At 37.0% G+C, this 27,424-nt stretch overlaps 2 protein-coding genes across 4 annotated transcripts in view; one reads left to right on the top strand and one right to left on the bottom strand.

The window, feature by feature from the left end:
- Nucleotides 1-10,932, bottom strand: part of LOC129271429 (uncharacterized) — a 17,658-nt gene extending 6,726 nt beyond the window's left edge. The window contains exons 1-4 of one of the 2 annotated variants that reach the window (XM_064106524.1): nucleotides 10,868-10,932; nucleotides 5,652-5,814; nucleotides 3,652-3,893; nucleotides 3,269-3,400 (exon numbers count right to left, since the gene is read on the bottom strand). In XM_064106524.1, coding sequence (XP_063962594.1) covers nucleotides 3,269-3,400; nucleotides 3,652-3,876 — 357 coding nt within the window. In that variant the 5' untranslated portion in view covers nucleotides 3,877-3,893; nucleotides 5,652-5,814; nucleotides 10,868-10,932. The remainder of the gene's footprint in view (nucleotides 1-3,268; nucleotides 3,401-3,651; nucleotides 3,894-5,651; nucleotides 5,815-10,867) is intronic. The other variant, XM_064106523.1, reaches the window with a different exon arrangement.
- LOC129271428 (pancreatic triacylglycerol lipase-like) lies at nucleotides 6,461-27,424 on the top strand. 2 transcript variants are annotated; one of them, XM_064106522.1, is made up of 11 exons: nucleotides 6,461-6,620; nucleotides 8,356-8,486; nucleotides 9,215-9,434; nucleotides 10,286-10,514; nucleotides 11,370-11,481; nucleotides 19,838-19,954; nucleotides 20,350-20,469; nucleotides 22,523-22,771; nucleotides 23,867-23,987; nucleotides 24,935-25,132; nucleotides 26,056-27,012. In XM_064106522.1, the coding sequence occupies exons 2-11, from the start codon at nucleotides 8,405-8,407 to the stop codon at nucleotides 26,147-26,149; spliced, it is 1,542 nt and encodes a 513-aa protein (XP_063962592.1). In that variant the 5' UTR covers nucleotides 6,461-6,620; nucleotides 8,356-8,404; the 3' UTR covers nucleotides 26,150-27,012. The 2 variants fall into 2 exon arrangements, with proteins under 2 accessions (XP_063962592.1, XP_054764763.2); XM_054908788.2 differs by lacking the exon at nucleotides 6,461-6,620 and having other exon boundaries at nucleotides 8,321-8,486; nucleotides 26,056-27,424.

The raw sequence follows: 27,424 nt of genomic DNA, 5'->3' as shown, positions 1-27,424 counted from the left end.
TCTATGAACATGATGAAATGCGTTCAATCCCTTTTGATGGGAGTTATTAAAGGATCACCTTGAGTAAAAATTGTGCCAAATATCATGTGACTGTCTACTGTGGCCCCTTTGATCACTGTATGTTCCTAAATAGCCAGCATTATTTTCCTTCTTTAAAGTCAAATTGTACTGAGAATCATTACAAATCAAAATAGGTCACAGTGAAGTTCACAAAGAGTTTTGACTATCATTCATTTTTACCATCTTTGTTTTTTTCTTGTACAGTGGTTCACAAACCTCACATTGGCATGATTGGTGAGCAGCAAATTTACCCTTAATTCTTTTGAAGACATACTGGGTAATAAAACACATTCTCTATATGAAATTATTTTCTGTGCCGAATTTTGGTCACTCTTTAACAATTTAGGGCAAGTTTTGCACTTTCAACTTTACCAATCATGCCAATGTTAGGTTTGAGAAACATTATACAAGATGGCAAAGGTAATAAAAATGCATCATGGTCAAATCTATTCGTGAAATTCACTTTGACTAATAGCTTTGTAATGACGCACCTTTGAATTCAGGATTAGTGCCTTCCTCTAGAATATAGTTAGCTGTATAATTTAAATTAAAAAGGAGGGAATGATGTTATGGCTACTCAATGACCATACAATGACCACTTGGGCCACATTGGACAGTAGTGAGGTATTAGGCACAATTTTTTTCTCAAGGTGAGCTTGTAATATTTCCAATCGAAAGGGATTGAACGCATTTCCACAATCGCTCCTGTTATGTTTATTTACAAAAGTCATACATGCGATAGTCAAAATGGCCAAATTGGTTTCAAAATTTTGATAATGTGCTATTAGTCATATCATATTGATATCAATAATTGATATAATACATCTTATTAACAATACGGAGCGACAACAACATTTGAATCCTCTTTGATACATGCAAATGTGATTGGTCATTGTCGGGACCAAAAGCGACCAAAATGACCACTAGCTCATAAATGGTCATTAAGAATAATATATTTGGAATCATTAATCTACATTAATCTAGAAAAGTGTCTTAACATAACATGTAAATGATGCTAAAATGTCTCATTCCTGAATTTGCTGCCCCATATATGTGAGGTTTCCATAAACATTTACTGTGTGGTCAAGGTGGCTAAAATCATGTAAATGACCACAGTGCATGGTCAAACAACCTTATGTATGCTCGATGTAAAGGATTTTATCTCAATTATCAACACTCTTCACCGATTATTGGTAGCTCATGCTGATAATGATACCAGCTTTTGAGCCCTTTTTGACTCATTAAAGCATGTGTGGTCTCTCTCTTAGCTGATCCCTCCACTAATTGGAGATTCCTAGGGTCCATGGACACTGGTCAATATTGAGGGAAACGTGGTCAAAATGACCACAGGGTCCAATAGTTATGCCAATAACACTGGTCTGTGTGAAATAATTTCATTGATTTCCACCAAGAAGCTTTCAAACTTCCCCATTTAACAATAATTGATGCTAATATTAACGCAATCCAAAATTTCTCCTCACCATGCATGTTCGATATAACCTGAATTAACATACAAAATGAGCAGTGCTGGCCGGGGGTCAAGGTGGCCAAAATGACCAAGGTAGTCAACTTTGGGGATGCTCAATTTTAAGGATTCATTCACCAGTGTTGGGTATTACAGCACACCCTTGTTAAGATTCTGGTAACATTCGAAGTATTTCTGGATAAATTGAACTGATGTTATTGGCCATTTTAAGGGCCATAAGTGGCCAAAATGACCTCAAGCTGTTGAATAGGGTCATTAGGACTGATATATTTGAAATCAGCATCAAATTTATACAAGATGGACTTTTGAATGCATTTCAATTTTATATGGAAGAAGATAAAACGTGCTGAAGACCTCAAATTCCTGCCTATGTGCAGTTTATTATGCAAAACTGCGTGAATGGTCAGTTATGTCTAAAGTACGCCAAATGACCCTCATAGGTCAAAACTGATGGAATAAATTGCATGAGGTCAAAATACGTTTGAGATGTTCAATTTCAAGGATTAATACACCAATGTTAGGTGTCACAGTATGCCCTTGTAACGATTCTTGTAACATTTAAAGTTTTTTTTGATAAATTGAACTGATGCCATTGGTCATTTTAAGGGCCATAAGTGGCCAAATAACCTAAAGCTGTTAAATAGGGTCATTAAGACTGATATATTTGGAATCAGCATCACATTTTACATAAGATGAACATTTGAATGCATTTCCATTTTATATGGGAAGAAGATAAAAAACGCTGAAGACCTCAAATTCCTGTCTATATGCAGTTTATTATATGCAAAACTGCGTGAATGGTCAGTTGTGTCTAAAGTACGCCCAATGACCCTCATAGGTCAAAACTGATGGAATAAATTGCATGAGGTCAAATACTTTTGAGATGTTCAATTTCAAGGATTAATACACCAATGTTAGGTGTCACAGTATGCCCTTGTAACGATTCTGGTAACATTTAAAGTATTTTTGGATAAATTGAACCGATGTCATTGGTCATTTTAAGGGCCATAAGTGGCCAAAATGACCTTAAGCTGTTAAATAGGGTCATTAAGACTTATATATTTGGAATCAGCATAAAATTCTACACAAGAAGGACATTTAAATGCATTCTCATGTTATAAGGGAAGAAGAAAAAACGTGCTGAAGACCTCAATTTCCTGCCTATTTGAACAGTTAATAATGCAAAACTGCGCGAATGGTCAGTTATGTCTAAAGTACCCAAAATGACCCTCATAGGTCAAAACTGACGGAATAAATTACATGAGGTTGATGGTTATGATCCAGCGCATATTTTGAAAATAAATGTTGATTTCTAAAAAAACATCCAGTCGTAGCTCTGGTCATAATTATTTGTAACACATTTCGGCCAAAAAATCATGAAAATTGTGATTTTTGGCCAAATTATGGCCAAAATGACCACTGCTATTGTGAGTTGGCAAATGAAAGCACTTTATCTGGAATCTGTGTGCATTTCTACTTAAGACCCTTTTAATTGCATGTGGCTACAAAAGCAGTCTGTTAAGGGACCATTTTCCAAAAAGTGGTCAAAATTGTCATTTTTTGTCAAAATTTGGCCAAAATGACCAAAATGGCGTGAGTACGGTCAATAAGAGTGACATTTTTGGAATCAGCGCACAATTTTACCCCGGATAAGCTTGTCAAACCTTCCCCACCAAAAATTCTGAATAAAGCCCCCTATCTCCTAGACTAGATGAAGCTAACCTCGGGGCAGCCACTATACGCAGAACCGACGGCCATCATAAGGTTTGGAATTTTATCGAGTCCAAACATCGGTGTCACGTGATGCAGGCCAACATTCTCAAGGGCGGTAATGCTCAGGTCAAGGTCGATTTTCTAGAGGGAAAGAGGTATAAAGAACAATACGAGAAAAACGAATGGTGAAAATTTGAAAGAACTCTCGAGAAGGAATACGAAATTTGTGAACATTACCGATATTGTGTGTTATTCAAAATTGCGATTCGATGAGTAGATTGCTACAGGTATAGCACGAGAACCTTTCCCATTTGTCACTAAGTAGATAATCATGAATATTTAGTTTTTTCCTAACGTAAAAAAATTAGACAATAGACAGAAATATCTGAAACCTTTATATCCAACAGGACGTCCGGACTTGTAAAGTCAAGGTCATCGAACTTCTTTTGAGTCTCCTCGAGCGAATTCAATCGACGGAACTCCTTGACAGCCTTGACTGCTTCTTCGGGCGAACCTAGTATCCTTGGAAACTCTGCTTTCTCTCCTTGAGCATTGAAGGACCGAACTGCTTGGTCCATAATTTGAGTCGGGACGTCCGCCATCTCGGAAGACGACATTACTTTCTTGGAATTTCCTGTGACCGGGATAATGGAGGATGTCAATGTTTTAACCTTTAAAATGTACTTAAGGACGTTCCACAGTTAAAGTGAAATCCATGTCATTTTCACCAAACTTTGCACATAGATAATTTAGAACCTTAATATTCGAAATATGCAAAAATTAACATAGGTCCATGTGCTTGATTTTTTGCTATAGAGCTTCAAAGTTCACCCAAATTGATGTTCTTAAAAATTGCGCATTCAAAAGAATTTGGCATTTTTAGACCGCCCAAGATTACTACAATGAGTTTAAACCTCCATTACTCATTCAAAATACATGAAAAAGTCATCCAATTTCGCAAGAGAGTTAATAATTGTATCATTAGAATGGAGAATCTATTAATAGTGCTATTTGTTTGCAATTTTAAGTTTAACAGCACTGTCAGTTCTTAAAAATGGCGTAAAAGATAACAAAATCCCAATCTGAAAAATGTAAAATTTCAGTAACAAACTACAAACGTACAATAAATGCTGCACTTTATTCAAAATCCATGTCATTTTCACAAAAATTTGCAGAGTTGTAGAGGAAGGTATACCTAAGAGGTACAAACATTAAAAAATAGGGGTTTATGTGCTTGTTTTTAAACTATCAGCATTTTTATTAGAGCAAATGTGCCTTTTAAAACACCAAAAATGGGCCGAATGCTTAGTATCAATGTGAAGAAAAAATCAAAACCACTCTACCATTTATTCAAACTCGGGCTAATATTCGTGATTCTTGGCAGCACTGCAGAGTAAAGTATTTTGAAATTGTAGAGAATATTTTTTTGAATGGTTCATGGAATAATTCAATTTTTTAGCTTCATGAAATAACGCATCGGATCTGCAGTTAAAGTGCAGAAGATGAGAAAAATCAGCTCATACCCGCAGCTAATTAATACCTGTTCATCCATTGTGACGTCAGCGCGCAGAGTGTAATTGTGTTTCTTGTGGGTGCTTGGGTGTGTGTGTGTGTGTATGTATGTGAGGGAGGGTGCGCACGTACGAGCAGTGTCGTTATTAGTCAAATTTTTTGAGGGGGCTAAATATGGCGTATTGCGTAAAATTTATGAAAAGTTTCTAGCGAGCAAAGCGAGTCAGCAAAATATAAAATCGTATTTCATCCCCTCTCTTTCCTTTTCTCTTTTTTTTTCTCTTTGACCTAATTTTTTCAGGAGGGCGCGATAGCTCAGTCGGTAGAGCGGGGGACTCGTATTCCGGTGACCCGGGTTCGATTCCCACTTGGTGCGCTAGTGCCCTTTGGTAAGGCATTAATCCTCAGTACCAGGTCCTTCGGAGGGGACCTTAAGCCGTCGGTCCTCTGGTTGCTTGCTTACAAGCATTCATGCTTTCTTAGCAATCAGGTAAAAAAATCACCACCACCACCACCAAACCCCCCCCCCTCCAATCTGTACGCCACTGCGTAGAAGGATAATAATGTGTGAGAGTCGTTTCATTTGAGTGAGAGAAGAGTGTCGGCTGTCTCGCTGACCTATCCCGAATCTGTAGTCCATCCAGGCTCATATATCACATGAAATTAACAAACGATGCTATATATATACATATATTATGACTATAAAACTGTAGTTACTGAAAGTGCTCAACTACATGTATACAGGAGGTAGTATAAAGTGCTGGAAATTGGCCGGGTGACTCAAACTTCTCAAGGTGACAAAAACATTATATCTGTTTATCTAACTATCTATCTATCTAGGTATATTTTCTATACTATTACAGTCCCAATGAATTCTCACCTGTAAAATCTGTCCTTACGCAGGAAATTCCCCTTCTGTTTCTCCCGGCCGAACAGGAACGATATGAGTCCCCTGTCTGACAATCAGAACTAGAGGTTGCGTATCTTGTCTAGAAAATCCATTATCATGTAAATCAGTAATGATCGATGAACTGGAAATAGAGCTTGAAATGGGGAAAAATGGTGCACTTTACTCGAATGACACACGCACAAACCAATTTAGTCAATACAATCTGCAATCCTGTGGACTTTAACCGTAGGCCTACAGACATGACAGAGACAATAGAAGACTATTTACTTTTGAAAGGAAGTTGGCCCTGATGCATACCTGTTCAGTTTCATTCAGTCATTGCCATTAAGGACCCCCCCCCCCCCCAAAACAAAAAAAAAGGCAGAATCAGATCCAAATACTGTTTAAAATAATTTAAACAACACTGATTGCTATGTGAATCGCTCAGTAGCTGTTTAAGCAGTTAAAACAAGTGTTTATAGTCTTAAACAACCATGCCATGATTTTTGAAAATGATTTCCGTCGTGTGTGTGGGTGTGCGTGAGGGTGTGTGTGAGGGGTATGTGTGGGTGTGTCTGAGGGGTGTGCGAGTGGGTGTTTGTGGTGGTGAGAACGGATGAGTTGGAGTGTGTCGTAATTTATGGGTATGTATTGTCGGCCTCTGTGTCTGGTCGTGACAGTGTGTATATTTGTGAATGAAATGGATGTGCTGGTGGAATTTTGTTCCGTGTGTGTGTGTGAGAGGGTGTGTGTATATGTGCGTGCAAGAGTGTGTATGTGGTGGTAAGGACGGATGAGTTGGAGTTTATCGTAATTTAAGGGTATGGGTGTATTGTCGGCATCTGCGTCTGGACGTGACAGTGTTTAAATTTGTGAATTAAATGGATGTGCTGGTGGAATTTTGTTATTTTTTAGGAGCTAGTCCTCGTTGAACCCAGGGGCGGAAATCTCTCCCAAAAGGTAGGGGGGACAAGGGGCTGGAAAATTTGACAAGCAAAAAATAAAAAGGTTATCACCCAAAATTAAGGTCAACTCGTCCTAAAATACATGTTTTATTTCGATTTTGAATGATGTATTTCTTACCATCATAAAAGACCAAAAATAGTAGGGGGACATTTGATATTGTGTCCCCCCTGGGACTTCCACCCATGGTTGAACCCATATAAACTGGAGTTTCTTGGGCATCTATTGACAACGAGATTACCACTCCACCAAAGGATCATGAAAATTTCAACTTCATTCATGTAATCCGTAATTGGTGAAAAGAGAATATTATCCGATTCTTCATTAGTGCCCATTTTAAATTGGTACAAGCACCCCAGATTTCAGTATCAGAAAGCATTCTGCGAGGATCATGCAGGATGTTCAATGTGATAAAAGGCTTATCATCCTCCCCCTATCCAATCAGCCGATTCAGAAAGAGGTTATGGGTATGGCAGTAAGACAGTGATGGTATAAGCACAGTCTTTACAATAACCACAAACTAACTTAGACTGCAGCGGCACATTGTTTTTCTTTTTCATTCCATACATATATAAGTATCACACGCAAAGATACATTGTAATTTTAAAAAATAGCATACATTTCAAACAAATTCAAATAAATGGTTCATTTTGTATACAAAATATTCAATTTTTCGATGCACGTTCATCAAATTACGATTGAAAGCAACAATTATCTCGGTTGTTTCGATTTTTTCTAAACCAAGCATAAAATGAGCAAAAGTGGGTTTGAAATTCCTGTATTTACATGAATAAATGAAATATTTTGCAAACAACACAATAATATCGGTAAGATTAAAGTTATTCAGGGTTATATCTCAAAAACAATTTTTTTTGTTATGCAGCGGCACAAACCTACAAAAAATGAGGCCCTTCTGTACATGTCATGATACCCTCTCAATCAAGGGGCAATGAAACCAGGAACTTGTAGGAGAAGATGGCTTAGTGTAAAACATTGGCCCGTATTCTGAAGCCGCGTTTAATTTAAAATCTGTATTAAGGTTGTGGTTTAATTATGGATAGCCAACAGTGGCAACAACAAAAATTCACTGAAAAATATATAGGTCATTTTGGTTACATTTCTGCCAGATTTCCAGGGGGTGCTGCCTATGGGGAATAACACACACAGCACCCTTATGTAAATCTTGGAAGCACCTCTACTCCACTTCCCAAGAACATGTGAAGACAGTATATATTTCTAGGTCCCGGTTCGTTTGAAATATAGAGCTAAGACATGTAAAATCAAATTATTGTAACTTTCTAACCTCTATATAAATTCGATAATGTGCTTAGGTACTTTTTATGTGGTACAAAGTACTTAAGTACTTTGTATACTTTCTTTGTTGAGAAAATTAAACTGTTACACAGATAATGTTTCCTTTAACTTTAGTGTATTTTGCCAGCTCTTAAAGCATGGAAAAATTAAGTTCTGACTTCTTTGATGACAAGTCTTATCTGATTGATATTAAGGTATCTTCTGGTTAAAAAATAGGAATACAAACAATACAGATTAATGATAAATTTGATAATCCGCTGCTAAGATGATAAGTTCCACTATTTTGAGCCCCGCTGTTCGATTAGGTCTCTGGCCACCATCTCATGCTTGCGTCACCGGATGAAACGTTGATATCTATATGGCTTTATTGATATTCATGTGGTCCTCCGAAAAGGGTATCATACCGGGTTTTTTTCAGTGAGCAGCACATTCGTGTATCGAATCTGTGGGTTGGTTGAGAGAACATCATGAAGAGGTGTTATTGCCTATTCATCGCTATTGGATTAGCGCATTGCATCCTGGGAAAATTCGTCGACCCGAATCCGATCGGTAAGTTTAAAAGGGAGAACGTCGGTCCTAACTTATTTTTCTTATGACTAACCATTGGTAATTCCATCATGGAATTAATAAAACAAATGTTGAAAAAATAAAGTCAACGACGTGTATATAATAATGTTCGAATAAAATAGGCCTAAGATGTAAATTTCAAAATATGTACATACAAAACCATTTTAAAAGATTTTTAATGCACAGAACTTCGTATGAAGTTATGTGTATAGATCATGACTTCTCTACCTTATGGGATAAAGGGGCAATGTGCTTATATATAAATGATTTGATTTTAGCCTAGAGTAAACTTAATATGTGAATGATGTATATGCATATCAGGAGAAAAGGCACCAGTGAAATGCATTTGAACTACGCCTAGGACATGTGGCATCGGTAAAATAAAAGAATTAATATTGCAATTGTTGATATATAATTATCATCGTTATATTTCTATTATTTTTTAATGTTTTCATTGATAAACTGAGTTTTAATGCTTTAATTGAGCTATTCCGTGAGTATTTTAAAGCTATCATTTCTCACAAAGTCCACGAATATATGTTATGACATTATATAATAATTTTAAGATTTGATGCCACTTTTTGTTGGGGGCGCCCTCCCCTCTCACACCAAAAGTGAAACTCGCGCCTACTCTCACATCATGCCCATGGAAACACTAATGCTTTTTAAATTATCATGAACAAATTGTCTCATTTTTATATAATTGGCAGATATTCTGAACGATTATTATTACGATGACAGCCCTCTGACAGTTTGCTACGAGGAGATCGGGTGTTTCTCATCCACCTATCCGTTTTACGATCCGCCTTATCGACCGGTTAGCTGGTTACCCGAGAGTAGAGCCGAAGTCGGGACTCACTTCTATCTCAATACGAGACAGAACCCACAATCACCTACAGAACTTATAACCAGTGATACTTCAACAATTAGGTATGCATTAGTTATATGTTTACTGTTAAAGCTGCATTTAAATGATTTAGATTGATATTTTACTTAACATATAAAACATTGTAAAAAAAAAAGTATAACTGTTCGAAGCAACGTAGCTGTATGGTGTCGTTATCATGTAACAATTTTAGCAAAATTCAAAATTACGTGTATTAAGAAACAACGAATTAATTCCGATATTTTATAAGGCATCTTTTCTAAACCACGTTAAAACGTCATGTAAAATCAGGCTCACTTTCACAAATGATTGGCACGATTGGAGATACATCCTGCTCTCTCTCTCTCTCCCTCTATATATATTGTAAAGAAATGAATGAAGAGAACAATGGTAGGCGTAGCTTAAATCAAGGTTCCCCAGAGCTATCTACCCTGTTGTACATGTATAACTTCACACATTTATATATATATATAAATATATATATATACTGTATATATGTGAGAAATTGTACATGTACAACAGCTTTGGCAACTCATGTATATAAATATTTTGTTAAAGAAATGAATGAAGAGAACAATGGTAGGCGTAGCTTAAATCAAGAAATTCCTCAGAGCTATCTGCCCTTTGGAAATTTTGGTGATGCCGAAAAAATGTCTCTGTCCGGGTTCGATTCCCGGCAGAGACATTTTTTCGGCATCACCAATGTATTTTACCCTGACACTGTCTTAGTTTGCTTCTACAGAACTTTATGTGTAAATTTCTAATAAGAGGGATGGTAGAGGGATAATGTGGATGTTATCTTATTTCAGTGATTCACATTCGATTATTTTGTTTCATCTCTTATGTTTCACTCTATTGTAACGATCTCGTCCTGTTTGGGTTTCTGTGGGCACAGAAATTCCTTCTTCAACCCATCGCTTGCCACTAAAATTATCGTGCACGGATTTACCCAAAATGCGGACGTGCAGTGGATGTACGACATGCAAGAAGCGTTCCTCAACTACGGAGAGTTTAACGTTATACGAGTAGACTGGCGGCAGGGGGCCGTCGATCTCTACGGCAAGGCGGTCGCCAACACCCGAATCGTCGGGGCAGAGATCTCACTTATTATTGACAGGATCAAGGTATAAGAGATTATGTTGCAGTATTAACATTATCATCCCCCAGAAAAAGTCAAATGAATAAATATATATCAATTAATTAATTAATTAATTAATAATAATTATAATAATAATTACAAGTATAACAATGATCATTATTATTATTTTTATGAATAGAAAGTAGCATGATATGAGACTGCGTAAGATAGTGTAATGATTGATATTGCTTTTGTAATCTTGAATATGTTTGAAGTGCCGAATAAATAATAATGAATGATAAATAAATAAATATAATGAAATAAACGTTGCAATAAAAATGATAATAAATAAAATGATATTCTTTTTAATAATAAAAAGCACGCAAAAGTATTACTTACTAACCAATAATGATATGATCACCAAAATTTAGTCACATCACACGCCTCCATGTATATGTGCGATTGAATCACATTAATTTTCAGGGGTTTTCGATAGTATTTTTTAGCTTAATACCTCGGTCACATTTGCCCTACGGTGGTCGTACGACGAGTCGAAAACGGCCGTTTTATGCATTTTTATTCAAACCACCTATATTTAGCTGGTACAAAAAATGTTAAAACGGCTGTTTTCGACTCGCCGTACGGTCGCCGTAGAGCAAATGTGACCGAGGTATTAGAGTTTGAGTCATGAGGAATACGACCCAAACTGACCTTTAATTTAGTCTTTGAATTCGTGACCTCGCTATATTTACATAATAAAAAAAATGGCATCGGCTTGGCAGCTGTTCTTTGTTTGCAATTATGCTTTACCCATACATATCGTTAAAGCCCCTTACATGAATTCTCTTATCAAACTGTTTGTTGTTTATTTCTAATCATATTGTTTGTTTTTCACTACAAGGAAGTATTTGGAATGACGTCATCCCAATCCTTTCACATCATTGGCCACAGCTTAGGAGGTCACGTGGCCGGATACGCAGGGGAGAGACAGGCCGATTTAGGTCGAATAACAGGTAAATACAAACACTGATGATTACTTAACCAAGAGTTAGTAATTTTATCGTCTGATCCCCAAAGTAACTAAATAATTGGTTAAAGTCAACCAATATGTTGGTCGACTCTTAACATTATTTTGGGTCGGATACATTTTCACCAACAGACAGGCAAATAGATATGATTTTTTTTATTGTTATCACTAACCAATTTTGATGCTCACAAATCACTGATGTCGCTCAATATTCCTACTATTAAAATTAATAAACCATTTTAATCTTGGAAAAGAATATTAGGATATATATATATACACATGTATATAAACGTAAAGATGGACTTCTTTCATTCCAGTCAAACTATTGATTTTATATTAAATCTGTCAGAAAGCATCCTCTTTTATGGTGGCAATCTGTCATGTCACTATATAAAATTTTGCTCGCGCTACGCGCTCGCATTGCCTGTTTAGGTGGTCTCCTTATCTTGTTCAATATGGAGCTTAAATATCAAGTTTGGAAGTCAATTTACAAAAAATATTCACCTCGGAAATCGAACTTTTATTATTTTGTGTGATTTACAAATTGATTTTTTAAAAGTGTTCTGTCAAAATGTCAGATTTATGGTCTGAATATTAACATTTTCTGCCCGCGCTGCGCGTCAGGTCTGATTGTCAAAACGTATCAGCTAGCGCTTCACGCTTGCATTTTGATCGGCTTTTAGGTCTAAATATCGATTTCTTTTTCTGCTCGCTCTTCGCGCTCGCATGAATTGTTTAGTTATACATGTATAGCTATCTTTGAAATGTCCGGTTTTCAGGCCATAATGTCATCAGATTTCGCGCCCTTATTAGGCATTAATGAATGAGATATTAATTTAAAAATTAAATTGTCCCTTTTGTTTCATCTCGGGCTTAGCAAGAGGAATAGGAAGAAAGTCATAATTTTCATATGATGACATGTCCTAAGGATGCATGTCCCGGTCCTATGTCAAAACTCAAAGTAATAATAAGGAAAAATATCAGCTCTTTATTAAGTGCGATCCATATTCACCTCACAATTTTCCTACAAAGTGCTTGAAATATAGAGCAGAAATTGACCTTTTTTCAGATCGAAATATCAAACAGTTCGCGCTCGCTTTGTTTTTCATGATAAAAGATGTACTTAGAATGCCTAGATTCTAGGTCTAAATAATGAAACACGCGCGCGCATTTTTAGTCAGATACTCAACTTGTTCTCTATTTAAATCATTATCCAGTTTCAAATCACAATATCTAAATTTTCTGCTCGCGCTTTGTGCTCGCATTATTAAAGCAGCAAGATCCCTTATTGCTCATTATTTTCATGATTTAAAAAACATGAATAGAGTGTCCCGTTTTAGGTCTAAATCTCGATTTTTTCCGCTCGCGCTTCGCGCTCGCATGAATTGTTTAGTTATATAGCTATCCTGTTCACGATTACAAAAATTGATTAAAATTTTCCATTCTATATGTAAAAATGTCGGCTCAGTGTAAAAATGGCAGAGGTAAAAATGGCAGAGGTAAAAATGGCAAAGGTAAAAATGGCAGAGGTAAAAATGGCAGAGATGAAAATGGTAAAGGTAAACATGGCAGAGGTAAAAATGGCAGAGGTAAAAATGGCAGAGGTATAAATGGCAGCGGTAAAAATGGCAAAGTTAATAATGGCAGAGGTAAAAATGACAGAGGTATAAATGGCCAGTCTTAAACTCCCATGCCAAAAAGTCCAAAAGCCCCTCCATGTACAGTAGATTGAATAAGAAAGGTTCTGAGAAGAAAATAAGAATTACAAAGTTGGACTAATGGAAAGGGTAACATTTTTAAATCATACTTTCGATCTTCTGCACCAAATAACTTGAGTTGGTATTTCTTATTTTTTCCTGGACTTACATGCACGGCCTTCTCATGTCAAATCGCTCTTCTTATATTCAAATTTGAAGCACACTTTGAATCCCAAGTATTGTACTTATTTAATTAAAGGGGAAATTCACCCTGACATTGTATTAGAAAATAATTGAAATTATATTGGTGAGGGCTTTAGGGAATCCATCAAAGATTTTAAAAGCTATTATAATTTTATATTTTAATGGTGACGTCATTTGCGAGCAGTTTTTCCCATATATGGTGCAATAAAAATATCAATGAAATGTCATTTTCTTAAAGAAAAATGAAAATAGCTTTTATTGTACCTTAAGTATATCAACATACAAATCATTTCACATCCGCCCCTGAAAGATTGTTAAGCATGTCATGATCTTTACCTCTGTCATTTTTGCCTCTGCCACCTAAACCTCGATCTGCCAGTTTTAACTCCGTCATTTTTACCTCTACCATTATTACCTTCCCGGAGGGGGCAGTCATATTTATTGCTGTACACATGCGTGACCATTTCCAGACACCCCCTACACGAGTTTTTATCTGTGTGCAAGATAACCCCCTAAACAAGTTTTTGCGGGCTTCATTTACAAATTGTCGCCATAATTAATATGACCCCTACAAAAGTTTCACGATCCGTTTTCCCGTTTCTCAGGCCCGTTGCTTACAATCGGGAAGAACCCGAACACTTTTCAGAAACGAGGAGGAAAAAGCTTGGGGAAAAAAGGCATGCCCTAAACACATTTGGTCAGGAGAATGAAACCCTTGAAACCAGCTGAATCCATATCAAAGAGAAAAATCAAAGAAACATATTGTTGAAAGTTTGAGGAAGATTGAATGAATAATAAGAAAGTTATGAGCATTTGAATATTGAGATCACTAATGCCATGTAGATCCTCCCGTTGGCAATGCGACCAAGATCTGTGATGTCACACACGTACAACTCCCTCATTGCTTTAGTACTTATTTCACTTATATTCTCACTTTTATAGAATCTATCACAAGGTGAGGTGTTCTCTTTATGAGAGGACAAGTACAGAGGTTTCACAACATTATATCATTGATGAATCGTTTGTCATATGATTAGAAAGAGCAAAAAGAGATGTTTTGGGGTATATTTTCAGTGTCCAAAAGGGGAGAGTTGTTCATCTGTGATATCATAGATCTTGGTTGCGTTGCCAATGGGAGGATCTCCATAGTATTAGTGATCTCGACATTCAAATGCTCATAACTCTTCTATTGCTAGTCCTATTTTACTCAAACTTTTGTTGATCTTATTCTTTGATTTTTCTGCTTTCACAAAAGCTAACTTGCTCCAAGAGTTTCATTCTCCTTTAAGAAAAGCTTTGGAAAAATACCTTAAATACATATGACCCCGTGATTGACCAGTCTTTCAAAACCACCTTTTTTGTTTAAAATCGATGTTTTTCGATACCGAGAGCTCGCGCGACCTGCGTCTGAAACTGAAAAAAAACACACACACACACCCCTTAACACGCGTTTTTTTTTTTTGTTCACGCATGACTGGCCGTCCACACGAGATTACCTTTGCCATTCTTACCTCTATTATTTTTGCCTCTGTCATTACCTCTGCCATTTTTCTAGCTGCCATTTTTACCTCTGCCTTTTTCACCTCTGCCAATTATTACCTCTGCCATTTTTACCTGTGCCATTATTACCTGTGACATTTTTACCTCTGCCAATTTTACTTCTGCCATTATTACCTCTGCCATTTTTACCTCTGCCATTTTTTCCCCTGCCATTTTTACCTCTGCCATTACTACCTCTGCCATTATTACCTCTGCCATTTTTACCTCTGCCATTTTTACCTGGCACCGAAATGTCAAAATGTTTCAGCTCGCGCTCGCATTATTTGATTGTTGAAATATGTAACGTCTTCATGGCTATTAAAGTGCAAGCATTCCTGAATGGGTACTTTTTCGATCAGTTCAAAACGTATATAAAAAAATTCTGCTCGCGGTTTGCGCTCGCATTATTAATGTAAGGAAGATCCCCAATTACTCATTCTTTTCATGATTTACAAAAAATGAATAGTGTCTCTTTAAGTGGGTATAATCTCGAAATTCTCCGCTCGCATCAATTGTTAAGTTAATTCTGTTTAAGTTACAAAAGTGCTTAGAATTTCCATTCTTTAGGTAAAAATGTCAAAAACATTCAGCTCGCGCTTCGAGCTCGCATTATTTGATTTTAAAAATATGTCTTCATGGCTTACTGCAAGCAGTCTTATAGTTTAACAGGTACCTTTTCCATCAGTTCATTTCTGCTCGCGCTTCGCGTTCGTAGTACTTATTTAGTCTTTAAAGAAACCAAAAATCATCTTCAAGCGGCCGATCGGGGAAAATATGGCTGAAAAAATTCCGCCCCCCCCCATTGGCAAAGGCTGGATCCGCCCCTGGGCCTACTCACTTTTTGTATCAAAGGTTGTACCATTTAATAATTTTTTCTACCGTCTTGATGAAGGAAGCTGTAGGCCTATATTCTTTTTTCTTTTGATCCTTTTCATGCATTCCCTTGTCAAAAAGACGAGGACAATGGCCTGCAGTGACCTTTATTTTGAAAATTAAAAACCCAATATAAACATGCTCGCTTTTAATGCACTTATAAATAAAGTAAACTCGGCATCTGTCTCTCTTTCGTAAGCAATATAACCAAGATTAACAGGAAATATCAAGGATATGTGCTGACCATTTAGATGTGTTTACGTAGAATAGGGCCCCGTCTAAAGCCCCTTTCACAATTGGTGGTGCGACTGCTTACAACCGTTGCGATCGTGTGCAACATATATTGTGACCAAGTGATCGCAAATGGTCGCACGAGCAATTGTGAAAGCCCCTTTACAAAGAGTTACGACTGATCCAATCAATCGTAACTCTATGGAAATCCATCAGTGTCGTAATTTTCTACATGAAATTTGCACAATATGCTTTGTGAACAAAGCATGAAGCAAACTGAATTGTCAAGAAAACAATGAATGTATGAAATACATCATAACTAGAAAACATTTTGAACAAAGTAACGTGCATAATAGATGTTAAAGGTATTGTTTAACTTTGTGAGCAGCCGATTTAAAAAAAATTCTCAAACCAAGATGAAACATGTGTACAAGTGCATGTATTAGAACTAATAAACCCTGAAAACAACCATTATTGAGAATGAAAAGCTAAAACTACAAGGCAAACCCCGATTTTGTAAATAGGCGTCTTATAGACGCCTAAATAGTACACATAAGTGTATGGGATGAAATTAAGATGGTGTTTTCGGTCACTTTATATTTCAATTTTTGAAGCACTAAATAATTATTTTCGAACGCAATTTTTTCTGGGCTTCATTTTTGTAACATATCACAGACACAGGTGACAAGTGTGACCTTCTAGCTCAGATTTTTAAAAGTCAAACCAATGTTAACCAATCACTTTAACGTTGATGCTGGCTTTCCATAGTTGTGGATGATTGGATTAATCGTAACTGTTTGTAAGACGGGGTCCAGACTTATCATGAAGGAGAAGGAATAAAAGATATGTAGGCCTACAATTTACAAAGAAGATTGGAGGCGAAGGGAAGTTAAAAAAATGAAACCTCTGACAATTAAAAGCACTATCATAGCTTGTCACTGCATAGATATAGTAATATTTGTATTACATTTCAGGAATCGCACCAAAACATCCATTACGATGTTCAAAGAAGGCATCCATAATACCAAAATAGACACATACAGAATATTGAATAGCAAAGTAATAGTAGTGGTGATGGTGTGGTAGTAGAAGTAGTTATATTAGTATTAAAAGCTGTGATCACTATTCGCCATCGTTATCATCAATTCAATTTATTATTTATTTCATTCACGATGAAAAAACATGCAGAAAATAGCATAGCAATATGCATTAAGTAAATACCATAATACATTGCACTATATATAACACATTACAAAATTATTCTGGATAGGGACAGCTATGGGAAGGACAAGTCTCATTAGTTTTAGCTGCCCCTGAGAAATAAAACTGCCATTTACATCATCAATGTTCGTTTTTGTGCATTTTGTTCAAACCAATATGACCAAGAATACAGATAGCAGTATATTGTCCTCATTTTCATTTTATGAAATGATAATTTCTGCTCCATATTCTGCCTCTTCTGCTGTTTCTGTAAAACAGGCCTTCCCGGTAGCCCCGATAAGCCCTCCCCCCCCCCCCCCGATATTGGCAAGCCCTTTAAGCCTGCTGTGCTAATTCAAATGGTAGAATTTATGGTTTTCTTGTAGTGTGCCTAGAACTTGAAAATGTTCAGCTATATTATTTTTGTCTGGACGTTGAAAATATTTAACAATCATTCCTGTCTGGACGCAGAAAATTGGAAATATTCAACAATCATTCCTGTCTGGACGCAAAAAATTGAAATATTCAGAAACTATTCCTGTCTGGATCGATGTACGAACGGAATGGATGAACTAAAGCATGCTAACATGGCTAAGGTAATCGAATTAGCCAGCTTCACGATTTACAACGGATAGAAAGAGAGGGGGGTGTAATATTGTTACGTTCCTTTAAAGGGTTGCCTGCCAAGACTTAATTTTATTATCCGGGCGGGTCAGAAGTTTACATCGCGTAAATAATTTTTTATATTGTGCAAAAGATCGATATTTGATGTCTGAGGCCGTTTCATAGAGCTGAGAGAGGCCGTTCTCATTACGCTTTCTAAAACTAGTTTACTAGAAACCGATTCAGGAAACCACTTTGGAAGATCGCTTTGCTAGCGTTCCCACTTGATCACACGAAATAATAATAATAATAATACCAACATGCTTATATAGCGCATATCACTGCCAAATGCGTCCCTATGCGCTTAATTGGATATTATTACCCTGGCTTTAGCCTCGCAGCCTTTTACAGCGCGATGGCATTTCAAGGAATAAATTCCTGCCAGGTACCCATTTACCTCACCTGGGTCGAGTGCAGCACAATGTGGATGAATTTCTTGCTGAAGGAAATTACGCCATGGCTGTGGTTTTCAAAATCACTTCACGTAAAGCGCTCTTGTTGCTGTGGAAACGCTCTCAGTGTGATGACACGTTTCGCGCGAAATTCGAAACCGCAGCATAGGCATTCTACACCTGTCGTGGTTGTGTGGAGTAGCGCGCTCAAAATGTGCGAAGATCGCTTCCCGAAGAACGGTTGTGTCCTCACGCTAAAACCAGTTTAACGAGGCAAAGCGATCTTGAAAACTACATCGCGAGGTGGTTTTCCAAACTGGTTTGGAAGATCGCTTCCAAGACCGCTTCGACCGTTCTCACTACGCGTTAAACTAGTTTCCACTAAACTAGTTTTAGGAACGTAGGGAGAACAGCCTCTAGTAAGTTTAGAGCGACTTTAAGAACGACTGGTGATCCTTTCTTGTGGTAAATGATATTCACCATTAAATGTTCTTTGGTGATTATTTAGCGCGTGAGAAAGGCTCACCAGTCGTTCTTAAAGTCGCTCTTTACTTACGAACAGCTTGATGAAACACTCACCAGTGGTCTATCATTCTTTCAAACAAGACACGTATGACATTCCTTCCTCTGAAGTTACTCCATCGTTTTGTTTTTAATTTTGATTGTTTTTAAATATGTTAAAGATTACACTTACTGATTATTGTAAAACATTGTCATCAATTTTGAAAAGAAAATGCTTCATTTGTGTTATATACAATCGTTATATTCGCAGTAGAGTATATTTTTATAGTAGCTGCGCTATATAAATGGTCCATATTATTATTATCATTATTATTATTATTAATATTATTATTATTATTATCATCATCATCATCTTCATCATCATCATCATTATTATTATCATTATTATTATTTTCATCATTATATGCCAATACTTTCTCTTCAGATGATAACAAGGTTTTACTCAACACCCTGATCAAGGCACTACATATACAAGAAACTTGTGACGGAGAAGAAAACAAACAGAATAAACCAGTTTAACCGTTGACTATGAAATAAAATCACTGAAGCCATTGACCATAAAATGAAATCGATATTATAATTTTGTTGCCAGACGTTTGACTGTTGTATATTTCCCTTTGACGAAACTCTTTAATAAATCAATTTATCAACATATAACACCATCATCAACATCATGTTCATCACTGACATTATTGTTGCTTTTTTCGTTACTTCTCATATCGTCAGTTTAGAGGTGTCGTGATTCAGGGATAAGTCTTCAGTCTTTGCAACACAAGGTCCAGGGTTCAAATTACAACATAGCGCTTGCGTCCATAAGGCGTTTATCTAGCCACTCTTCACCAGGTTTTAGTAAAATAATGGGATTTATTGAATCCTTGATCGCCCGATCGGGCTATTATGTAAAGCCTTGGTAATCATTTTCAAGTCTTAAAAAACGCCATATTAATGTTGCATCATATTATCATTATCATAATTATTATTATTATTATCATTTATAGTATGATCAATTTTCCCCGGTTAGGAATGGATCCGGCTGGACCGTACTATGAGGAAACGGATACCATTGTTCGATTAGATCCCACTGATGCTCTGTTTGTAGATGTGATCCATACTGATACCAGCCCCATATACAACCTTGGTAAGTTTTTTTTATATGTTGTTGTTGTTGTTGTTCGCTCGCATTATATTACATTACTCCCTATAGCGTCACCATCATCATCAAGTACACATTCATTTTTTTTTGTCTTCGACATGACATGTTTATATATGTTTTTGAACAAAGAATATAATTGAGTGGAAATCGGATAGTTTTCTGAATAATCTCTAAGAACTGTTTTTATTTAACACTCTGATTCATTCCCTTTCTAGAAGTGCCATTAATTAAACGTCTATAAATCGGTAAATATAACCCAGTAATATATTTTAATTTTGTAAATGTCTCAACTTAATGGCTGATAATTACGATCATTTGAATATGCCCACATTGAAGTTAATGAATAGATGTTTCAAATATAAATCTGTATTTGTTTGAAGGCATGGGAATTTATGTGCCGTGTGGTCACGTGGACATCTACGCAAATGGCGGCCAGGAACAACCCGGATGCGACCAGGGGATCGTGGAGCACATCATTACCGAAGGCAGTCTCGTTATTGGTAAGCGAAAGAATAAACGATGCTCTAAAGATGACCTTTTGGGGTTCTTGGAGGTTATAGATCACGAATTTCATTAAGTATTAGGCATTTAAAACAATATGTCAACCCAAAGCATCTGGTCGATATCTCCAGAGTTGTCTGACAAGCAAAGATATTTCAATCTTGTTTACATTGATTTTTCTATTTTTACTGGTTTTATGCTCAAGTTGTAATTTTGTGTGTTTTATTTTTGGTTTATACTATTTACAAGAATATTTTTTATTAGGAGTCTGCACCCTACAAGCTCCGCTTTTTAGCAGCCTCCTCCATTTTCAATCTGCTAATTGATAATCATTACTATAATTTTTGTACGTAGAAAATGCAATGTTTCATTGCTTATATACTATTTTACGAAGAAAAATGTAATGTTGGAAATGAAAATAAATGAAATGAAAACAAGAAGAACAAAAAAGAGTAATTACCTCAAAAGAGAGTATTATTTTTTAATAGAAAATTGAAAGCACGCGATGGGGGGGGGGCGTCCCTGTGCCACTCTTTATCCCCACCCTCCGACGTTTGCATGCGTATACGTCTAAGTACTATGGAATTAACAGGGCCCCGTCTTCTAAAGGGTTACGATTGATCCGATCAACCTTAACTCTATGGAAATTCAACAATGTCATGATTTGTACCTCCAGGAAATTAGCACGATGTCCTTTGTAAAAAAAAAAGAGAAGCACACCGAAGTTTTCTCAAGAAAACAGTGAATGCATGATTACAAATCATATCTAGAAAATATTTCGAACAAACCTGCATTTAAGATGTTGACCTTGATGGCTTTCCATAACTGTGGTTGATCGGATCAATCGTAACTCTTTGTAAGGTAAGACTGACCCCAGTTGTAAATTACTTAACATCTACCTTAGATTATAGTCAAAGAACCCTGTTAATGTCAACAAACCACTGACGAATGCATTCCAATTAACGCTCCCCCTTCTCTCTCTCTCTCTGTTTACTTAGTTCCCATATCTTCTTTAGAGGCCTTCCTTCTTAATTGTATGGGTCAGTCACACAAAACGGAACCGACCGACGATTGGAAATAGCATAATAGCTTTATTCGTTCTGGAGTCGGTTTCGTTGGTGTGACTGTAACCGAAACCGACTCCAAACCGACCGATGATATACCATTGGAAATAGCGTAATACCTTTGATCGGACTGGAATCGGTTTTGTTGGTGTAACTGTATAGCATTAATCTTTAATGGATCACTCCTTTCTAGTTGTAATAAACATGTAGATGCAGTGTCCTCGAGGAATGAGATAGAAATGATTGTTGATGTTGATGTGTGAAAGTGGGTCCGACGGAGGAACCGTATTATTGAATTGATTTCGTTCGGTTTTCGTATACGGATTCACGATCACCATCAGACCATGGGGATGATGGGGTCTACAAGTTTGCGCCGAGTTATACAAGAAATGTTAGGATCGTAGGGGCGTCGGGTGATCAGTGATTGGTCATCATACGACCAGCGCAAGGTCATAACATACGTCGTACGATCAAACGCTGGGCATCGTAAGATATCTTTACGATTTTATTTCGGCGTTTGTATGGCTTTTCGCTTTGGCCATCTACGATGTCCAGCACATAAAATCGTCCGATGGCTATAAATAATGTTAACTCCAAAATCGTAGCCCCTACGATACCATTAAAAAAAAATCATAAACTCATCCAACGTACAATGATCGTAGCCAGTGGCGTACCTAGGATTTTCCACAGGGGGGGGGCAAACCGTCCGCCAAAAGATTTGACAAGCAAAAAAAAAAAAAAAAAAAAAAAAAAAAGGTCTTCAAGTTCGTCAGGGGAGGCAAAACAGTTCTTCAACCTCGTCAGGGGGGGCAAAAAAGGTTTTTTTAGCTCGTCAGGAGGGGCATGTATACGTTTTTTGCATTGGTTGTGACTCGTCAGGGGGGACAGTCTGCCCCCCCTGCCCCCCCCCCCCCCCCGTAGGTACGCTAGTGATCGTAGCAAATGTAAACTTACTGACTTTTTACTTCTTTTCTCATATTATTCGTAGGTGGGGTCTCATTCGTTGCGTGCAATCATCTTCGCAGTTACGAACTTTTTACGGAATCCATCAACACTCAGTGCCCGTTCACAGCAATGAGATGCGACGGTTACACGTACGAAGAGTACCTAGCTGGTAAATGCTTCGACCAATCACAGACCATAGCTTTGGGTTACCATGCCGACAGAAACGCCATCTCCAGCGCAGAGGAGAACGCCATATTCTATATGCGGACGACAGATGAGACACCTTTTTGCGGTAGGCGCACAGAAAATTTAGATTTATATTTAAAAAAGAAATTATATGAATAGGCATTACCATGTTACCAAGCCCCCCAACCTGGGGAATTAGTCCCTTAACTTTCATGGCTGTATAGGTATTATTTAAAGGTCAAGTCAACCCTAGAAAAATGTTGATTTGAATAAATAGAGAAAAATCAAATTAGCAAAACGCTGAAAATTTCATCAAAATCAGATGTAAAATAAGAAAGTTATGACATTTTAAAGTTTTGCTTATTTTTCACAAAACAGTGATATGCACAACTAGGTGAGTCAGTCGATGATGTCCATCACTCACTATTTCTTTTGTTTTTATTGTTTGAATTATACAATATTTCATTTTTTATAGATTTGACAATAAGGACCAACTTGACTGAATCATAAGATATTAAACAAAGCTCATTCCACATGTTCAGGGAGTAATTAATCGTTTTTTCAATTGACAATGAGGAGAAAAATAGAATATTCCATATTTCATATAATAAATATAGTGAGTGGATGACATCATCAGTCTCCTCATTTGCATACTGACCAGGATGTGCATATAAATGTTTTATGAAATTAAGCAAAACTTTAAAATGTCATAACTTTCTTATTTTACATCCGAAATTTTTAGTGTTATGCTTGTTGGATTTTCCTCTTTTTATCCAAATCAACTTTTTGTTGGGGTTGAAAATTCACCAACGGTAAACGAAGCACGTTGTTAAAAACGCAACTTTTGGGGCAAACATTAGTTTGTAGATATTTTCAGGTACGACTGCTTTAACGCATAGTTTTTGTGCCTTGGGTCGTGTTCACAAAGTTGGTCGTAAAGTCACAAATGACTTTATGAACGACTGCGTCGTCAGGTTCCGTATATTTAGATTAAGGTTTCTATTGTAAATAAGTATTATCAATGCTATGGGTCAGTGTTTGAAAGTTTTCACAATTTCATTATATAAAGTCATTTTGAGTTTTAAAATCGGGAAATGCCTATGGCCATGCCGCCTCCGACGTCTTGTCATTTCATAATTATAGTCGTTCGAACAAAATGCATGACTTAATTAATATCTACATGATCTTTCATCGTCCACAGGAGAGTCATACTGGTTGAAACTCTACCTGGTAAACAAATTTATCCATGACGATGTGAAAGGACAGCTCTTTGTTACCTTATTTGGAACACTCGGCCAAACAACCCAACTTCCACTCAATCTGTAAGTATATGCAGAAGGTGATTTTACTCGTGATTCAATTCATCAAGAGGTAAAATCGGGGGCAAAATGTTGACACGAGAGAGCCGCTGGATTACAATAAAATTTGTAAAATAGAATTTTTTTCTTCAAATGTTTTCATTCTTGTTTAATTCATGCACATGAGTAAAACGAATGACACAGACTCCTTCCATCATTGTCCATCTTTTGGGGGGAAAAAAGGAAAGCTGTATTATGCCTTAAACGCGATATTACATAATCGCTCTTCTGGTCCTCTCTCTCTCCCACCCCCTCCTCTCTCTCTTTTTTTCTTCCACCTCCCTCTTTCCCATTTTATCCGGTTTATTTCTAATTCGTCTAATGCCAATTCGTCGTCCACTATCCACATGGTTTAATTGACAATTCGTCCACTCACCATTTCGTTTAATAACCAGTTGGTCCAATAGCCATTTAGTCCATATACCATTCGGTCTAATTGGACTAAGTGTTTATTGTGCAAAATTAATGAAAATGAAATGAATATTAGAACAACTGGTTATGAAACGAAATGGTCATAGACGGAATGGTGATTAGACGAAGAAGTGATGATTGGACCAAATATTGTTGTTAGACGGAATGTAATTGATGGACAGAATGGCATTAGATTAAATGAAAGTAGACCATGTGGTCAGTTGTCAGTAGACGAATTGGATATTAGCCTTTTATCCCACCCTATACTCTATTTTATCCCTCAAATTTAATGGTTTGTGCGAAAATTCGAAAATAATAACTGTTATGTTTATATTGCATATACCGTTATTATTTTTCATGTGTATAATAGCTCAGCACATCGATGTATTTCATCAATATTTACAACTTTTACGATTTAAAATGATAGATATGTGAGTTTAAACACCGTCTATCACTCCAGGCAATGATGATCTTTCTAAATGTGATACGTCAAATTACAGGGAATCGATCATTTTCCAACATGACAAGAACTACAAGTTTGCCTTCCTGGCCGAAGACGACATCGGAGACCTGACTGGTCTGTACTTCGAGTGGGAATACGACCGCGACTGGTACAGGCCATGGGAATGGGATTTCTTCATCAAACCACAGATCTACATCGACTACATTGAGGTCGAATATGCCGAGGATGATTTCAGGTGAGTAATGTGGGCGTGTCTAGGTCTAGTGGTTCTGACTCTCGCCTTTCAAACAGAGGGTCGTGGGTTCGAATCCTAGCCATGGCGTGTTTTCCTTCAGCAAGAAAGGTACACTGTGCTGCAACTCGACCCAGCTAGGTGAGGTGAATGGGTACCCGGCAGGATTATTTCCTTGAATGCACTGAGCGCCGGTGATGGTAGCTCGAGCTAAAGCCGGGGTAATAATAGCAGCGCTTTGTATCCTCAGGCAGAAAGCGCTTTATAAATCCAGCTATTATTATTATTTATATTATATCATGATATGTGGAGGTGTCGTGGTGTAGTGGTTCAGTTGCTTGACTCTTAAACCAAGGGTCGAGGGTTCGAATCCCACCCGGCGCTAATGCCCTTTGGCAAGCCACTTATCCACGTTTGTCACTCTCCACCCAGGTGTTAAATGGGAACCCGGTAGGATGTGAAAGGCAATGTGATTAGATTTCCATGTGTGCACCGATAATCGGTTGCCTGGCCAGGATACTCCCCAGGGAGTGGAGATGGTGCACTTTATGTGTAAAACAGTGATGGATCCTATGACCGGGGTAATAATAATTACAATATAAAGCGCTTAGAAGCCAAAGTATGAAGCGCTATGTAAATGTAAATATTATTATTGTTATAATCATATTCCACGTATCCATGGTAACTAAATCTCGTGAAAATATTGGTCACAGGTTGACCAAACGCATTTTGCTCCATCAAAACATATGGTGAAAATAGTATATTTGAAAAATTATAGCTTTGTTAAATTATGAATCAATCAGTTATATCATTAAAGGCATTGGTCAGTACTATATTGTTTTCCTGAAAATTGAATGAATTATTTAAAAAATATAAAACTAACTCTTTTGTAATACATTCTTTGCTTCACTTTTTGTTTATTTTAGATACTTGTTGTGCAGTGGATCTGGGTCCAATCGTGACGGCATAGAGGCAGATGGTGAACAGGCTGCATTCTTAGTCTCATCTCAGTGCTCTTAGCTTTATTTACCAATGTATTCTGGGCTTTTATTATCTTCCATAGACAACGGACTTACTTCAGTTTGATTCTGGGAACAATCAATGAATTCAATTCAGAATGATACAAAAATATTTTTCTTCAAGTTTTTTTAATATATACAAAGATTCTTAATATCCAAGATTTAAGAAAAAAAAAGAAAATATATTTCCAATACGCTCAAAGACAAAACACCGTGGTTGTAGAATAGCACCTTCATTCCAGTTGACCGTTTTATAATATTCACAAAGCTTATAACCTTTACCGTATCTTCAATTCAATTAAACATTTATTTTCTTCCGATTGACATTTCACCCACTTTCATATAGAATATATAAATCATTAAAATCATGAATAAGTAATGGATGAAAAATGCAGTAATGTAAATTATGTTTATCTTCATCACCCCCTTGTTTTTTGGGGGGTGACGAAAAGGACTTTTTTTTATTTTGCCCCCCCCCCACCCCGCTTTCAGTGATACTACTGGTGAGTTCTCTCGAAAGACAGATCGGTTTACTCGGATTTGCTGCGATTGATGCGGTTGTAACACTACTTTGTGAATCCTGCCAAAAAAGTAGCTTAATGTATCGATTAATATGATCCAGTTTGAGCAGATCTGGGTCAGGTTTGACCCTTTCTCTGATCTCTCATATTCCGGGTCAATTTTCATCCGAAACGGAGTGTGGCCCAAACTAACTCACTGGGGGGTCAATATGACCAAGGGTTTCAAAAGAGCTAGTCTATCACATTCGACTAATGGATTTTCCATTTTCTAACTGAAGGATCTGTTTTTTTACTGAAATCCATTCCAAATAAATATTTGACGAGAAAACAGCCGTTTCACACCATAGTAAAGAATTCGTCACATTCAGTTGTCCAATACGTAATTGGACATGTTGTACAAACTCATTTTAGGGTGTACTCAGTGGCGGTTCCGGTGCCCCCCCCCCCCTATCACAGCCACCAAAACAATTTTATTGGAAAATGTCGTGCATGTACGTGGCACAGTGAAGACCTTGTTTGTTTGCTTGCTTGTTTGTCATATTTGTCGTGATGTAAATCCCCCCTGAAGGAATATCCTGAATCCGCCTCTGAGTAGGGCCTATACTTGTTAAAAGGTTATTATCATCGTACAACAAACTAATAACACGCATTAAAAACTGGTGGACTGATAAAACATCGTATCTTAAACTTTAAATGTATGTATTTTGATCACAGCTCAGAATAAGCTAGATTTTAGACTTATAACACGGGTACAC

Source organism: Lytechinus pictus, chromosome 11, assembly GCF_037042905.1.
Source record: "Lytechinus pictus isolate F3 Inbred chromosome 11, Lp3.0, whole genome shotgun sequence".
Taxonomy (NCBI): domain Eukaryota; kingdom Metazoa; phylum Echinodermata; class Echinoidea; order Temnopleuroida; family Toxopneustidae; genus Lytechinus; species Lytechinus pictus.
Note: the sequence above shows the minus strand (reverse complement) of the source record. Positions and strands in the feature narration are given on the sequence as shown.

Bases quoted from the DNA above. Each gene is read 5' to 3' on its own strand.
- LOC129271428 (XM_054908788.2), top strand. From the start codon at position 8,405: ATGAAGAGGTGTTATTGCCTATTCATCGCTATTGGATTAGCGCATTGC. The intron at 19,955-20,349 runs GTAAGTTTTTTT...ATTTGTTTGAAG, and splicing joins CAGCCCCATATACAACCTTG to GCATGGGAATTTATGTGCCG. The intron at 23,988-24,934 runs GTAAGTATATGC...GTCAAATTACAG, and splicing joins ACCCAACTTCCACTCAATCT to GGAATCGATCATTTTCCAAC.